The sequence below is a fragment of the Gadus morhua genome, chromosome 10, assembly GCF_902167405.1.
Source record: "Gadus morhua chromosome 10, gadMor3.0, whole genome shotgun sequence".
NCBI lineage: Eukaryota > Metazoa > Chordata > Actinopteri > Gadiformes > Gadidae > Gadus > Gadus morhua.
The window spans coordinates 9,098,164-9,116,290 of NC_044057.1; the positions used below are offsets into that span (position 1 = coordinate 9,098,164).

The following is an 18,127-nucleotide window of genomic DNA, read 5'->3' on the forward strand; positions in this document are numbered from 1 at the left end:
TCCGTATGCATCGCATGCGCATGTATGCTTGCGCCCTTAAAATAGCATCTGAACAACGCGCCACTGACTTTAAACCAGGTATTTCCTGGTCAGTAGCGCAATGGTATTCAGAGACGGCAAAATACCGTTTTGCGCCAGAAACACTCCTCCTCCTTCCGCCGAACCGCCCCTTGGGGCGCAAGATCATTCCCTAATTTACCGGCGAGTGGCACAGGTGGCAAAAGAGCGCTCTGCGCCAGTTGTAAACTAGCAACGACACATGCGCCAGTGACTAAGTCACTTGCGCCGGATGCAAGATAGGGCCCAATGTGTGTATTAACCGATGTAAGTCGCTTTGGATAAAAGCGTCTGCTAAATGCCCTAAATGTAAAATATAATGTAAATGTAAAATGTAAAAATTTTGTAATTCGCTACTCACAACCAGATCTGCTTGTAAATTAAGATCGCTGGACTAATAAGATACTGGATTATTACTTCACTCTCCACACTGGGCAAAGATGCAAGGCTGTAGCGTTCTTCTCATTCTGCTACTCTACCTGCTGTGGGAAACTCGCTGTAGCGCGACTACTACACCATGGGCTCCGGATGGGAATGGAATTATCCAATATTCACGGGAGTACCTGCTATCCCTGCAATATCGCAACTCCTCGACCTATCAGACTGGATTTTTAATTGACCCAGGGAGATCTGATAGCAAGAGCCAAGATCTTAGAGGAAAAATAACCAGGAAGTGAGGTAGAAAGGGACGAGAGCGACAGAGGCTGAAGAGCCTCGCCGGTAAGAGGGTGTGTCAACCGCTACCCTCTATAAAGTTTGCGAATGTCCGTTCACTTCGCAATAACTCGATGAGCTACAAGCAAACTGCAAATTACAGTGGGCATATAGAATGGCCAGTCTGATCTGTATAGCCGAGATAATACCATACCTGACTCTGAATTATTACGGGATGGATTTGGAGTACCACTAAGGTCATGAAAGAGATAGCGCTAGCAGTGGGAAAAGATTTTGGGGTGGTCTGTGTGTATATGTAAATAAAGCATGGAGTAGATCGGCCAGCATCAAAGAATCATGCTTCACACCAGACGTGGAACTATTAAGTGTGTCTTTAGACAGAGATACCTCTCCCGAGAGTTTGGCACAGTGACAGTGAGAGCTATTTATGTTCCGCCCTCTGGCAATGATGCACATGCAGCGGAGATAATCACATACTACACTGAGCGCATAGAAACAGATAATCCAGATTCACCTTTATTTATTATGGGGGATTTTAATTCCTGCAGACTGACTAAATCAATGCCAACATTCCAGCAGTATATTAAATGTGCCACCAGGGGCAATAATACTCTTGATCTTTGTTATGTTAATTTAAAAAAACGCCTACAAAGCAAGGCAAAAACCACCATTGAGCACTGCTGATCACAATGTAATACACCTTATACCTGCCTACAAAACCCAGTTACAACGGGAGGGTGTGTTAAAGACAACGGTAAAGCAATGGGACAGCTCATGCACTGAAGCTGACAGTCTGGAGGAAGCCACAGATGTAGTTACAGAATACATCAAATTTTGTGAAGGAAACATTATACCTTCAAAGACAGTTAGAAATGTTCTCCAACAATAAACCTTGGATTACCAAAGTACGCAGAACAACAATAAATGAAAAGAAAATTGCTTTTAACTCTAAATGAAACAAAACAGAATCAAAACTGATCCAGGCAAAACTTAACAAACAAATTATGAAGGCCAAAATAATGTATGAGGAAAAAGTAGCAAAACTATTCCTAGACGGTAATGCCAGGGAAGCATGGAAGGGTGTTAAGACACTGGTCGGCCTCTCCTCCAAATGTAACACAAAATGTCACACAGAACAAAGCCCAACTGAATTTGCTGAAGATCTCAACAATTTCTACTGCAGATTTGATAGAAAAAACTTTCCATGGAGACAGAGGCACTCATGAATGAGCTAACAGACAATTCAGTATCCACAGCAGCATTTGCAGTACAGAGGGAGGACGTAGAGAAAGTTTTCAGAGGAGTAAACCCCAGCAAAGCAGCTGGTCCTGACAGGATATCAGGTCGCCTCCTGAAGACCTGCTACACGGAACTCTCAGGAGTTTTCTGTGGGCTCTTCAACCGCTCACTAGCACAGCACTCTGTCCCTGCCCTCTGGAAGTCATCAATCATCTGTCCAGTACCCAAACACAGCAACCCCACCTGCAATAATGACTTTCGCCCTGTAGTCCTGACATCAATAGTGATGAAGAGCTTTGAAAGGCGCATTCTCACTAAACTGCAGATGGAGGTGGCTTGCTTTATTGACCCACTTAAATTAGCCTACAGGAAGGACAGAGGGGTTGATGATTCAGTTGTGACTGTTCTGGACCCTATTCGTCGCTGTTTTTATGCTGAGGCTTTAATTTTATCGAGCAGTCTTTATTTTGTTAGTACTTCCGGTCGGAACGGAAGTGTGGCTATTCCGGAAGTGATTCCGCTGACTACAGACTTACATTAACACTAGAGAAATCGCATCTTCCACCATCCTAGTCTTGCTAGCTGTATGATCGCAATATTTGTAACTACTGCAGCTTGTTAGTTCCTTAGCTACGCATCAGCAGCATAATTTTGGTTATTGGATCATCGATTTGTACCTTATATATTTTATATGGCGCCAGCTATGTTTTCCATATCTGTTTATTGCCTGTGGAGAGATACAGCAAAGCTCAAACTTTCGTGCACTTAGTTATTGCAATATGTTATACAGTGCAATATGTTATACAACGGCTGGAAGAAAGACTAAAGGACCGTCATACAGGCCCCGAGCAAGCCTACACGACACCCTCCCCTGATGTACCACCTCAGTGAATACTAGGGCTGTAACGATACACCAACTCACGATTCGGTTTGTATCACGATTTTTGACCCACGGTTCGATACATCCCATGATTCTTTTAAATTTAAAAAGCATTTTATTTAACACTTATATAACAATTAACTTAATGTAACATTTAATAACAAATAATTTGGAACACTGAACTGATTTGAACAGAAAGAATACTACTATAAGTATAGCTAAATTAATAAATAAATAACCAAAGATTGCAGTTGGAGGATGCTTGCAGGTAGGCAAAAACCCTCAACTGGTATGGTGGTTTGGTCAAATATCCTATAGCGTTTCTTATTAGGCTATGTAGCTTAAATAATGACATAATCAGGCCGTACAGAATGCAACATGTTTAATAGCCTAACTTTCAAATAGATGGGAAAAAACATGAACGTCTAACATGAACGTCGCAATAACGAGGCATAGTGTTACGAGTAGCGTATGTGTGTGCGCGAGAATCGCAGTGTGCGTGTGTGAGTGACGTCAGCAAGTGAGTGGACGAGCGAGGAGAGAGAGCGGTAGCATGTGTGTCTAGTGAAGAAACTAACGAGTCCGGTAGATTAATTACTCATCCTGTCAATCGGTGGCCGCTTCATTCCGACATATAAGCAGACCAACTGCCGGTCAAATCACACAAAACAAGAGAAAGGGATCACACAGGCTATTTTTTTCGCGCTTGGCCCACTCTGGATAAATGTCGTTCATATCGCATGTGAGGAATTCGACAGCTGTGGAGAAATGCAATCCTCCGTAGCCACGGAGAACTGTAATCACAGAGAGGGCATCTCGTCGCAGACTTGCGGCATCGAAAGGAGGAGCGATGTCAGCAGACTATTATTTAGACATATTATTAGCACATTTCAATCTGACATTTTGACCGGAGATTTAGAAAGGCCGTATCGCGCTTCTGCCTTCTCACACTGCGAGACTGGCTCGTGGCTTTGAGTGTCGCGATTTCGGTTTCGATACGCGTATCGTTACAGCACTAGTGAATACACACATCTCCCCTCACCATGGCACCATTCCTCAAAAGCATCAAGCAGTTCTTCATCAACCCAGACCTCCATCAAAGCCCGAGCAAAGGCAGAAGCAGGTTGCTCAAAGTTTGCCTACGTTCAGAAGGAAATATAACTAAAAGTAGAGAAGGCCCGCCTCAAACTAGAAAAGGTCAGACTGGACGCCACCCTAGAGGCTCTACAAACAGAAAAGGAAATGGACGCTGCACTGATAGAAGCAGAAATACTGGAGTCAGGTTTGATAGACTCAGATCATCAGTCCCACTGCAGTAGAGCTTCTAACTCTCACCCCAGACACGACTCCAGCGTACAGAATACTATGTACAGGACCAATCCAGCCTGAATTCTAACTCACACAATCCACATGCCTAATCTTATCAGGAGTTAACACTAGCTACAAGTGACATAAAGCAGCCCGTTGCGCCCATACTTTACACACCCCTGCCTATGAAAACAGAGGCGCCCTGGTAGAGGGATGAACGGGAGAGGCAGACAGCCACCCCTCAACGATCCTCATGGAAACCAGGGCAGAACGTTCAAACAAAGCAACCCTGACACCTCCACCGCCAACGACACAAGACACACGTGTCCCCCACAGAGAGACCTGTGCCGTGTTCCGATATCCATACTTCCATGAGTACACTTAAAGAAAGAACACTATCCACACTCACTAAGTGCGATAATTTTCAGATGTCAGTGTTGTTCCAAATCGAATTCTCCGTGGTTCACTAACCGGAAATTACGATCACGACTGCCGCCACGGCTCCTCCCCCGCAATAAACATCCCGCTTTGAATGGTGAACTCTTTACGCCTAGCAGCTATAAAAAGCTATAAAAGCTATAAAAAACTACAAAATGACTCTATTAATGCAGGCTATGTGGAAAATGCGCAGACTTTGGCTCAGCCTGGCTCCGCCCTCTTCCGCTACGTAGCTAAGATTGCTGAGTACGAAAAGTGTACATCGATCCACACTTCGCGATTAGACCGTTTTGAGTACACCATCCAGGTCCTTTCAGTACACTTATTTTCGCCCCGATCTGAATCGGAACACCCTACATACTCAAACTTAGGCTAGTTGGTACGGATAATATGGATATTGGAACACGGCACTGGAAACATTGACCCTGGGAAGCACTGCCCCATCCATGACAAAGACCACCCACTGAGGAAATGTAGAGGCTTCAGGGAGAAGACCCTCGAAGAGCGCAAGCAGTTTCTAAAAGACAATCACATATGTTTCCAGTGCTGCTCCTCAACAACCCACTTAGCAAGGGTCTGCGTCACAGAAGTGGACTGCAAGGAATGTGCAAGCAACCGTCACACCTCAGCACTCCACCCAGGACTAGCTCCCTGGAAGTCCAAGTCGTTCCCCCCTGTTTCAGAGAACGGGGAGGGAGGAGAACAAGCGGACAATCAGGAAGGCACCTCCTAGTGCACGGAAGTATGCAGAGATGGAATGAGTCTCAGGGCATGTTCCAAGATTTGCCTCGTCAGCGTCTTTCCTGAAGGACAAAGGGAGGATTCAAGAAGGATGTACGCTATCTTGGACGAGCAAAGGAACTGTTCCTTGGTGACTTCAGAGTTCTTCAGCATCTTTAACGTGGCGTGTAGTCCATCGCCATACACACTCAGGACATGTTCAGTTTCCCTTTTCCCACACTCGAAGACGACAAGTCAATACTCCAGTCATTTTACAACTGCTTCATTCAATCCACCCTCACCTTCAGCATCCTGTCATGGTTTGGTTCCCTGAGTGAGGTGAACAAATGTCCCCTAAACAGGATCATAAAGATGAGTGGGAAGATCATTGGACAGCCACAGACCAATCTCACAACCATAAATGAAAATCAGGCCATCAGGAAAAGTAGACGGATCATATCGGACCCCCCCCCCATAACCTCAACAACCAGTACCATCTGCTACCTTCAGGAAGGAGACTTTGTTCCCTGCCCCTCAGAACCAAACGACGCATGTCCACCTTTGTTCGAGCAACCATCAGGCTGTTGAATAAACAGTAAGTCCCCCAATCCCGCCAAACCAAACCCATCACTTCAGACTTCAACCTATTCCCCTTCCACTAACTAACAATCTATTCTCCCTACCCATACTTCCACCCCTATCCACAGGGTGTTTTGGGCTTTTAAGAATTGAATTATTCTCTTGCATGATTATTACTATTTATTGTTCAAGTATGTCTTGTTTGTATGTGCCTGACCACAAATGAAGTTCCCTCACGGGAAAAATAAAGTTCTTTGAATTTGAAGCTCACAGTATATGTGTGACAATAACCAAATGTTGCACCTCATGCTTAAAAATGTGCAGAATAAATTGCGGCAAGCTCCTCATTCAGCCCCCAACGGAATGGAGTATAGCCTCCATGGACTTTCCATCTCATGAAATGAATCCTGGGTAGGATTGTTGGTAGAATGTTAGTGTTTGAGCTCCAAACGTTCCACCACTGCACACACTGGGGATAGAGGTTAGCTGTAGCACTCCAGCTCGCGGTCCACACTCACTGCAGCTAGAGGTTAGCTGTAGCACTCCAGCTAGCATTCCAAACTCACTGGGGCTAAAAGTTAGCTGTACAGCTCCAGATAGCGTTCCAAACACGCTGGGGCAAGAGGTTGGTTAGTAGTAGGGGAGGTTAGTTAGTAGTAGGGGCGGTGTGCTTCGGTACACTTTTACCTGGACTTCCTTTTCTCTCTGACAGCTTTGTTTCCAAGGTTCCACATTTTGTTGTTCCATTAAGGGCCTGAAGGAACCTTTCTTTTCAAGTGTGTCAGTTTGGCATTCATCATACCTTTCAATTCTGTTCTGGTATGGTTCATTCTCTGACTCTCCATTGGTCAAAGATATGAAAGTGTTTTTGGAGGATTTCACTTTATTCTCATACTTTGCTTGTGAATCATTTCCCTTTATATGATTGCTGCTGGGTCGTTCTTCCAAACCTTCTTCTAGTTGGAGCTCTGTTGCATGTCCTGTGCAGCCTTTAATCCAAGGTTCCACTGCGTTTGGGAGTTGCCCACATCGCTTCTTCAATGGGTCCGCCATCCTTCCATCTTTCTGTTGAGTCTCCATACCAATCTTTTTATGAGGGTCTGCGAATGGTCTGATAATCTTGGGGTCTTTCAAGCGGTCTGGCTTAGTCTGCTTCGGCTGAAAAACGACAGGAGAGATGTTCCCTCCCTCTTCGCATTCCTCCTCTTCCTCACTCTCATCTATGAAGAGCAGAGGAAGGTCGATGTCTGCCACGCTGTCTGACACTTCTTCATCGTTCAGCCAATCACAGAGCTGAGGAACGGCTGGCAGCTGTCTGCTCTGTGGTCGACTGATATGGATGAAGGATGCCAGCTCTTTGGAGAGCTCTTCCTCCTCTTGCTCCCTGGCGAGAGCCGTCTGGTGTTCCAGCTGCGACGCCAGGACCAGCTGACTGGGCTCTCCATGCGGGAGGCATGCGGGTGGGTCGGTGTCTTCAACCACAGCCAGATCCAGGGAACGGTTAGGGGAGGTGGAGGGAAGGAGCTGATTAGGAACAGCTCTTAGCTGTGATAGGTTGACCACGCTGTCAGTCAAAGGGCTGGAGGAGCGTGTGTAGGCTGACAGGAGGAGGGGGGGCGGGGAGGGGCTCCCCTCTCTGGAGGAGGGGACGGACAGACAGACACTGGGGGAGGAAATGGGGATGAAGCCGTCCTCAGGGGCGGTGGGGGAGGAGAGCGACGGAGAGGTGAGCAGAGAAGACGAACAGAAAGGAGGGAGGGAGGGGGACATGGAGCGGGGGGCTGAGGAGAGGGGGAGGTAACGGGAGAACGGCGACAGCAAGGCGTCCAGCTCCTGCATCTCCAGCAGGAGGCCGCGAGGGTAAGGGGGCGGAGTCGGGCCTGGGGTGGAGACCCCGGGCTGGAGGGGGGCGGCGGGGGTGCAGGGGAGGTAGCGGGTGAAGGAGGCGGGGAGGGGTGGGGGGGTGGGGGGGCTGGACAGCGCTGAGGAGGAAGCACATCCTCCAGTGGGATGAGAGTGGAAGGGGGATAGGGGGGAGGAGATGGAGGCTGGGAGGTCAAAGGTCAGGGAGATCCAGTCCTGGGTGAGGGCCTGGAGGGCCGTCTGGGAGGGGGAGGAGGAGTGGGAGGAGGAGTGGGAGGAAGCAGCTCCATGCGGGGCGGCCCAGGGTTCAACATGAGGTCGCAAGGGTAAGGGCTTGAGCTGGGGAGGGGGGGGGGGGGGGGGGCAGGGAGAGATAATGTAAGACAATAGCTCCACTTACTATTAACACTACCATATCACCACGCCGCACAGCACAACCATGACCTCATCATCAACAAATAAATGCACATTTAAAAAATAAGTGATAAATCGATGCATTGTTGTGCTCCGCATGCAGCGGGCTCCAGTCACATGACTGCGGCCCCTGGTCGGTCGAGAGATGAGCCCCCCCCCCTACATAACTGATGCATATGTCCGGTACATGGAGCTTTGAGCGCATTGCAATTGGTTCTTAGTGTTGATATATTCACTGATGAATTCACAGATTTATTTTACCCTAAATACATTTTATATCAATATTATTCCATGAAAACAAAAATAATATTTTAAAAGCTGAAGTAAAGCTTTGCCATATTTTGTTTTTTCCATTGTTTTAGAAATTACAATTGCCTCTTTTTATAATAATTGTAATATTGATTAAATGATTGCCGTTGTGGGATACTGGGAAAATTACAGTTGTGACAAGTTTATTATGGCAATATTCTATTCAGATGGGATTTTCACATTTCGACATTCATAAAGATTCTTTCTAAATCCTTCCAACTCTGCGTCTCTGTGACTAAAGGTTAGTTAGGGTTAACTAACCTAACCCTATGTATGGAGGACTTCACTCTCTATCATTTGACATCTGTCAGCTCAGTCGTTCTCCAACCTAAACCAAACAATAGCTGTTTTGTATTCGTCATCCAGAACGACCCTTATCCATTTTAGAAACGCCTAGAAATCAAATGTTCGAAGAAACAGCAAAAAGTACGTCCTGGTTCTGTCTTGGACAACATAAAAATCGATTGATTTATTCTCTGTGGAAAATGCAACATTTTAAGATAGTTTCGGCATTAAAATTGTTTTGATACAATTTCTAACAAACTTCAGATCTTCAATACAATCCTCAATCTTCTTCTAGTCATCCTCAGAGATCCAATGTCCTCCCTGGGTCACTCTGAAGATCCTCTGTTACATCAAACAGCGCTGAGGACAGCAGCTCAGATGACGACTCAACGCAGAGAAGTTGATTCACACAACATGCCAGCTTGCATCCCTGAATCCACATGCAAGATTGGTTTCATATGAATCACCATGGCAACCATAGAAAACATTGCATTAACTAACATAATAAACATTATATACATTCAGTATCTGAATATAACGGAAATAAAATTCACATTTATCGCTAGAAATGTTTTCAGAAACAAATCTTAATGTTGAAACTCTCTTAATTATTATACATTATTATTATACATACATTTATACATTTTCCACCTCAGAATAAAAAAAAGTTTCATTTAGGCATGACAGAATCTATAGACAAATTGCTGTTTCCTCTAACAGTTGATAGGGGTCTAGAACATTTGTTTGGTCGCTCGCTTTGGAAGACATAAACCAGTGAGTGAATGCTCTGTGAGGAGGTCTGTTCTGCTTGACTGCCTGCTTCTGTATGAGACACCTGTTGTTAGGACTGTTCCTGGCCGATTTCTGACCAATCAAGGCATCTATGCCTTGATTGGTCAGGGAAATCCAGCTCGACTGTCAATCACATGTGCACACAGCGGAGGGCATTATCATCTCCCCCAAACACAGGGCATTATCATCTACCCCAAACGCAGGGCATTATCATCTACCCCAGAGGGGCAGGGCATTATCATCTCCCCTAAACACAGGGCATTAATTCTCCCACAAACACACACAGGGCCTTATCATCTACTCCAAACGAGCAGGGCATTATCATCTCACCCAAGGGGCAGGGGGGGGGAGGGAGAGAGGGAGGGGGGAGACATTTTCATCAAAATTGTCCTCTGCCTTCTATATTAACCTTATATCCTTACCTACAGCACTTATAAGCACACAATTTAACATCCAACTCACTCTAAAACATGTACAGCTAACACCAAGCCACACTAGTTAACATCCAACCCACTCTAAAACATGTACAGCGCACACCAAGCCAGATGGACGATCTTGACTACAGGGCATGCTGTGTACCTGTTCAGAGTCCGCTACGGGAGTCTGCCACCTAGGCTGGCCGTAGGGCGCAGAGACATAAGAGACGGGGAATATCCCCCTTCGCTGGCCGCCCGGGACACAGCCTTCATACCAGTTCTGATCCACCTTTCTCAGTATCACAACGCCTTCTCCCTGGACACATGCACCCCCCGCCCCACACACACAACATCAGCTCAGAGGACCAACACACAACATCAGCTCAGAGAACCAACACACAACATCAGCTCAGAGAACAGACACACAAGATCAGCTCAGAGAACAGACACACAACATCAGCTCAGAGAACCAACACACAATATCAGTGTCCTCAGAGAACTAACACACAATGGTTAAAGGTGACATATTATACCACCAGGTGTGTGTTTGATTATCCATTACAAGTCAGCCATCACACCTGGTGGTATAATATCTTTTACCTTTCCCTGCTTCCAGAACCACATAACATTATATCAATATTTCAAGATGGCTAATCTTTATTTATTTTCAAGACTATATTTGCCTCTGCTATATTTAATAGTTTAAAAAGATGGGTGCTAACTGCCAGACAGCAGCGACAGAGAGAGAGCTGAGCATACGTATTAGTCGGCATTCTGACAACGTGTGACCGCGTCATTAGGGCACCCTGTCTGGGCACCCTGTTCGGGCACCCTGTCTGGGCACCCTGTTAGGGCACCCTGTCCGGGCACCCTGTTAGGACACCCTGTCCGGGCACCCTGTTAGGGCACCCTGTCCGGGCACCCTGTCTGGGCACCCTGTTAGGGCACCCTGTCTGGGCACCCTGTCTGGGCACCCTGTTAGGGCATCCTGTTTGCAGAGCTTAAAGGGGTGATTAATGCTTTTCCGACGTCCCTTAGCTTTAGATATTATATGTGCTATGTTCTATGTTACATGTTCTATGTTATATGTTCTACAATGTATATACATTTTTTTGCATCTGACAAGCTAGAAACCTCTAAGTCCTCCCCAGGAGGAGTGTTCCCCCCACCAAGAATGCCCCTCAATAAGGGCGGGAAGCTCGTTTGCACTCAACTTTACTTCTGTAACAGTGTGACGTCAGACTGCAGTGGGCGGGGCTGAAGTGCTGAAGTCCCGCCTCCCGGCCAACCACAATGTTTACAACTTCTGTAACTTTTACCCCTTATTAACCTCACAATTCTGTTTGAGATTAATAAGGGGTATTTCTAACATACAGGCAGGAAACCCTATTCTAGTAGTACCCCCAAAGGCAACTAAACCCTAAAAAAGCATGATATGGGATCATTAAAAGTGTGTGATACGCAACAACCTAGCTTTCTCGCGGAGACTCTAAAGGCGTCTCCCCGCGCTGACAGAGTTGGAGCCGTACCTTACGCAGGGACAGCTCTACTGGGGTGTCGGCTGTGAAGTTAAAGCGGACCACCGCCTCCCCCAGGACGGAGGAGCGGGACGGGGTGGAGGGTGGGGGGGGGCGACGGGGCTGGGAACAGATCTTCTGCATCAGGGAGCAAAGGAGAGAGAGACAGGTGTGGTGTGTGGGGGGTGGGACCCCTCATTAGACAAATACTGCAACGGACCAACTGTAGAGACGACTGACCTGGACATAGGAGACAGGGAATATCCCCACTGCTCTCCTGAGCTGGCCTTCATACCAGTTACTGTCCACCAGTCTGGTGATGGTCACCACATCGCCTTTCCTCAGGGACAGCTCCCTAAACACAACAAGACCATGGTTAAGGTGGACCACAGCCCAGTGAGTCAAACTGTTCATAAGAACTAGGAAACCTACAATGTTCTTCTGCTGAATATCAATACTCTTGATATTCTTAATTTAATAAAATTATATTATATTCTATGCATTTAATATCTTGACCAAAAATTGTCACGCAGAGTTTATCACATTGTTAACATTGATGGAGACGTTTCACTGCCAGTGTGGTGACCCCCCTGTGAGGGGAGCGACTGGGGTCCTCTGCCCAGTGGGCTGCAGATGGAACCAGTCTGGGGCTCAGCCAATGAACTCACTTTGAGGTGTGAGCATCAAAGTTGTAGAGAACCCTGGCGCACTGGAAAAGGAAACAATGCATTTTAATACACAACAAAAATATAAATAAAGTTAGCGTAGATTTAACTTTTAAGAAGCCACTTTTAGAAATGTCAAAAAGGAGATGGCAAAGTAAAGTACACTGTAATAAAACACAAAACACAACAAAATATGCTACTTATGATCAATGTTTTTTTTATGATGATTTCCTTTTAATCTTTGTATGGTGATGTAACATAGTTTCCTGAATTCGTCAAAAGAGAATGGCTTAGCTTCCATTTTCTCACTGAATGTATCCTTGGTAACTTTGCTGCACGTAGTTTCTTATGATCATACTCTAAAGTTCTAAAACTTTGCTGGCCGACATGTCCTAAAAATATGTTTCCTTCATCAGACATGAACTTAGTTCTGTAAACGGACATGAAATGTCTATCCTCCTTACCTCAGCAACAGACTTTCTGTCAGGGATGGCTGAGTTTCTGAACGTAGTCTTTGGTGGCTCTGGGCATGAATAAGATGAGATTGTGATTAGAATAACATACTGCAGTTAAAGGTATGCGGCCAAATTACATATTTTTAATAATAAATATTTGATAACTCTATAATGACAACATGGACAACAAAAGCCAGAGCAACATCACAACTTTACATTAACAACTGACAGCAACAAAACAATCACAAACCAACAGTTACGGCACGTGACTTTTCTATCGCAGTGATGCAGCAGAACATAGAGATGGAGAAGGGTTGGATCTATTAGATCAGGTTCTATGGTAGATGGAGGCGCAGGTGATTGTTGGACATCTATACCTTCTCACATGCATGGTAGGTTGCAAGCCAAACAGATATGATGGAAATTGCCTGATAAATATATTTGATTTGTTTTACACTGTTTTCTTACAGTTTTTCTTTCCCCAATCAAACCTTAAACAGACTAAACCTGCCCCCTAGTTATTCTTATCAGATATCAGATTGGCCTGCAATCATCAGGAGTGGTATGAAGGGTCGGTGGGGGGGGGGGGGTGAACCTTGGCAGATCCCAGGCTCCTCTCTTCTGTCCTGCCGGTCGTAGCTAGCTACAGTGTGAGCATTGGAGAAGCTGTTGGTACACTGTACGCCAACGTCCAGCTCCCATTGGTTAGTTCCTGCTCTCCTGGTCCTCTCCACCCCCGCCCTGGGGCTCCTCCCGCGGCCAGAGTGTGCCGTGCGCTGATGTTCCACCGCCCAGAGGGACGAGCCCCGCTCAGGGGCCAGTGGCGTCCCTCTGCTGTCTCCTTTTCCCTCCTCCTCCTCTCCCTCCTCCTGCTCACGCTCCTCCCCCTCCTCCCCCTCCTCTCTCAGGTACTCCCAGATCCCGCTGAGGGCGCGCTCCAGGGCCAGGAACACGGAGCTGGTGGAGCAGGGGGCTCTGCAGGGGTCCGGGTGGACGGGGGGGGCTCTGCAGGGATCTAGAGGTTGACTAGAGTCTGCAACGGCAAAGCAACCAGGGGTTGGGTGAGGGCTATCTAACACCTTAGAACAAGGAGTGGACCGCCTACCACATTCTCTGTGTGTTGGAAGGGGGCCAAGGGGACTGCGGGACCTGTTAATGGGCTCCCTGGTTGGGACAGCAGGTTTCTGAGAGGATGAAGTGTATCTCCTGTGCTCTGTGGGGGCGGTGGATCCATCAGATTTGCACTGGAGCCCTGCAAAGAACTGTCTTGCTTGCTGTGTACTTACAGGGTTACCAGTAAGCCTGCAGGGGTCAGGGACTGAGGAGTTTGGCATCACGCAGGGACTCACAGCTCTTGGAATTGTTGATTTGCTCAAGGCTGGAGCTCCCTGGCTCAGATAAGGAGTGGGACTGAGGAGGCTTGCAGGCTGGTAATGATCTGACCTCTGATGACCGATGCCTCCACAGAGGTTAGGACTCTGAGGGACAGGCGGGGAAGGCCTGCATGGCAAAGGGTTCTTGTGGTCGTTAGAAGGAGAGAAACGGGGCGGATGGGAGGAATAAGATATTCTTTCCTGCTCACTTTTGCTGTACACAGAAGAGCCATTGTACACTAAGCAGTCCAATGCCAGGCTGCCTTCCTCAACCTTGCATTCCCGTGAAGGGGTTTGATGCAGGCTGCTGTACTGCTCTCTTACCTCGCTACATTGGCTGCGGAGATGTTTGCGATGGTGCATGTAGTTGACGTGGCCTGCATGTGTCCCATCTTGCATTCTTGAGTTTATATAGAGTACGGGTGGGGAATCTGTGCATGTCTCATTGCAATGTCTGCTATCTCCATGTACATTATGTGAAGTACCATGCCTGCTCTTGCCTATGTGTTCCTGTTCGAAGCATAGAAGAGTGTTGTGGTTGAACTGTTGGACCACGGAGCAGTTCTGAGGGCCGTTGTTGGTCTGTGAGGGTTCTTTCTTATCCAGGAAGTGTAACACTGCTGGCTTATGGATAACGGTGGACCGGCCTTCAGGTGCACGCCGGCTCTCTAGGGGTCGGACCCCCGGCCTCTCCAGGCGCAAGGCAGGGGCGTGTTTGGGAGGTTTATAGTTTGGCATGTGGCCTTGACCGTGTCCAGCCTCCTCCCCTACTCTGTCCCTCGCACATCTCTCTCCTCCTCCCCGACATCCCAGGTTTGGCATGGACTGAGATTTGTTTATCAGGCGTTGAAACTGAGAGATGCGGTTCTGCACGGTGGGCGCCCTCGGGGCTCCACCATGTTCTGTCCCCTGCTCTCCAGCGTGGAGCGGAACCATTCGGGGTTCAGCCTTGTTCAGCTGGTCATTGACCATCTCTTCTTTGTAAGCCAATATGCGAGCCTGTATATCACACACAGCCTTGGGCAAATGCCCTGATATCACCTCCTTTCTGTTAATATTGTGCATAGAGCGGTACAGATTAAGAAAGCCAGCTGAAGTGTGGGTACTCTGTCGCTGGCCCTCTCTGTGCTTCGATCCCTGTGTGAAAGAGCCGACACTTTTGGAGCGAGGGGGGGGGACAACATGCGCTGCTCCTGGCTCCTTGCTTCTCCTGATCCTCTGGGTCTGTCGTTCTCCCCTCTCCTCCTCTTCTTCCCCCTTATCCTCTTCTACATCAGTCCTAACCAGCTCTCCTCCAACCTGCGGTCCCTCCTCTCTTCGTCCCTCTGTGGCCTCTATCCAATAGACACGTTCAGAGGTGGGGCATCCCTCTTCCTCTCCTCCTCTCTTGTCCAACTCCTCTACAGGTCGAACCTCGTCCTTTGCCTGGCAGCTCACCCTCCCGTTCATCTCCTCGGGCCAAGTGGTGCTTTTGGTCAAAAGTTTGGATGTTTTGGTCATCTCTTTTTCTTCCATGTTTCCCAACTCTGCTATCACCCTTTGATTGTTCATATCTCTCTCCTTCTTCCCATCTCCTTCCTCCCCCCATCCCTCTGCTATACACGTGCTGCTGACAGAGCTCAGTGCTGTGGTGGCCTCGCCGTCTGTGTTGTGAGCTTCTTTGTGGCGGAGCAGAGGCAGCAGTGGTTCTGTGTCAGTGTGCTGCAGGTCATGAGCTCTGTGTTGCATGCTTAAGAGTGTGCGACAGTCGTCAAAATGGACGCCCCCACCTGAGGACGAGCCGTACGGCCGCGTTAAGGAAGAGAGACGAAACAGGACATTGTAATATGCAGATAGCACAACAGACAGACAGAAGGGTGTCAATACGGTTAACCGATGATAACATGAAAAGGTCCAGGGTGCAGAATATTGCAGCAACTAGCTGCAATATTAAGGTTGCTGATTGCACCCAACTGAACACCTACAGCCTACAAACTAATCTGTTTACCCGTTGAGCACGTTGTAGGACCTGGCTGAGGTAACAGCCTGTTAACGTTCCTCATCACACAGTCCGCTTATTGTGTCCGTAGTCCTAAACTATTCATAGACCTTTATTTATCGCTATCATCTCCAGACCAGTCGGCGCCGTAGGCCAATATTTACTGGCCGTGCGTTAGCTGAACACAGGATGCTTTGATATCATGATTAGTACAGCTGTATCGCAAATGTTATTTTTCGATAGCAACATTCTCCAATATTTTTAGTGAAAGGGTGAACATTAGCTCATCCTGATAAAAGGCGTTCATTCATTCATACGCTCATCCTCACTGGCTGTCTGAGTAATGCTGAGACACGGTTCAGCTCAGTGGCGTAAATAACGACGGTGCACTGCACCGAGGCCCAGACGACGTCAGGGGCCCATGGAGGCCCCCCCCACCCCCGCTCGGAAGTCCTGTCCAGGGGCACAAAATAAATATTTGCACCGGGGCATATCACCATGATGTTACGCCACTAGCTCTAGTTCTATGACACACACATATACGCATACATATATATATATATTAGTGCTGTCAAGCGATTAAAATATTTAATCGCGATTAATCGCATTAATGTCATAGTTAACTCACGATTTTTTTCTATGCTAAATATCCCTTGATTTCTTTGTCCCATTATTTTTTCTCATTTTAATGCTCTTATCAACATGGAGAAGTGCATCGGCTTGCCTTGTGCAAATGTTTTTTTATTGATAACAACATTGGCATATACTGATCAAAACAGGACGATACAAAAAAAATGCCTGTAGTGCAATTAAACGATGAACATACTAACATACTGCCTTGAACATAGCAGTCAGGCTACTGCTTCTTTGTTTTGAGAAAAAAAAAAAAAGGAATAAATTAATTAATTGCGTTAATCGTGCGATAAAATTGGTTTGTGTTAACGCCGTTAATAACGCGTTTAACTGAAAGCACTTATATTAATATTATGAATATTAATTCATATTAATTTTTTTCTATTCTAAATATCCCTTGATTTCGTGCTGCTAGCCTTTTAGTGAGATCAGAGTGTTGAAAAGGACAGTAAAAAAAAATATTAGGTAAGATGGATATAAGAAGAGAGAACCGCAGTGAATTCAACCCGGTCCACTTGACACCGGGTAGGTGATTGGCAGTGGTAGGCCTACCGTAAAACTTCAATAGCCCAGACTTATATTTGTTTCAATCAATGAACTTTCGAACCAAAACTCTTGCTCAGCAAAGATGGGAAATACTATAACATTTATTATTTAAACCAGTATGGATATTCCTACCGTACGTAGGCCTATGCACATTACCAGGCTATCGATTAACGCCCACACACACACACACACACACACACACACACACACACACACACACACACACACACACACACACACACACACACACACACACACACACACACAAACAAGGTGGCGGAGTGGTAATCGGGAGAGTCGGGAGAATTCCCGGTGGGCCGTTAACGTTTCGGGGCTGTCGGGCTGATTACTGCGGGATAACAATATTGCGCTTATAAAAGTTCCTTGCAGCGCAGTCCGGCAGCCTGAGCTGTGAACTCTTGTGCAGGCTCGAACAGAGTGACACACAAACACACACACACTTTTAAGGACTTTTTTACCCGCTCCGTATCATTGCTTGCCCCAACGAGTTTGTGCGGCGTGCTTGTTGTTTTGTTTCCGGTGTAGCTAGATCCGGTATGGTGTTGTCTTTTTTCTAACGTGACTAGTTGTTGCTAGACAGCAGGTGAAAAAACGACAACTTTTGCCAAGCCAAAAGAGCGTTAATTGCGCAATAATTAATTAACGCTGTTAAAATTGGTTTGCGTTAATGCTGTTAATAACGCGTTAAACTGACAGCACTAATATATATTGTGGCAGACGCCAGGGAGGGGTGGTGATTGAGGGGAGGTATGTGGCAGCATGCTGGCTCCACCCCCAAGCTTTACAAGGACTGCCTCCCTTAACGATGCAAGCCTGAGGTGCATTAGGCAGGAGTGCTTGGGGATAAAAGGGAGCATGCAACCACATGGAGGGAGCCTACTATGGAGTGCCTCTGCGTGAGCCTCTGCGAACTGTGTGTGGCCAAAGAGAGCAGGAAACCTGAACATTTACAGATTATTTGTGT

At 46.9% G+C, this 18,127-nt stretch overlaps 1 protein-coding gene across 4 annotated transcripts in view; it reads right to left on the reverse strand.

Moving 5' to 3' along the window:
- LOC115552399 (uncharacterized) overlaps positions 1-18,127 on the reverse strand; it is a 100,332-nt gene that overhangs the window by 18,288 nt on the left and 63,917 nt on the right. For 2 of the 4 annotated variants that reach the window (XM_030368463.1, XM_030368462.1), the window contains exons 14-18: positions 13,208-15,754; positions 12,622-12,680; positions 12,161-12,201; positions 11,733-11,847; positions 11,505-11,630 (exon numbers count right to left, since the gene is read on the reverse strand). In XM_030368463.1, coding sequence (XP_030224323.1) covers positions 11,505-11,630; positions 11,733-11,847; positions 12,161-12,201; positions 12,622-12,680; positions 13,208-15,754 — 2,888 coding nt within the window. Of the gene's footprint in view, positions 1-10,138; positions 10,292-11,504; positions 11,631-11,732; positions 11,848-12,160; positions 12,202-12,621; positions 12,681-13,207; positions 15,755-18,127 lie in introns of all 4 variants that reach the window. The other 2 variants (XM_030368461.1, XM_030368464.1) reach the window with 2 other exon arrangements.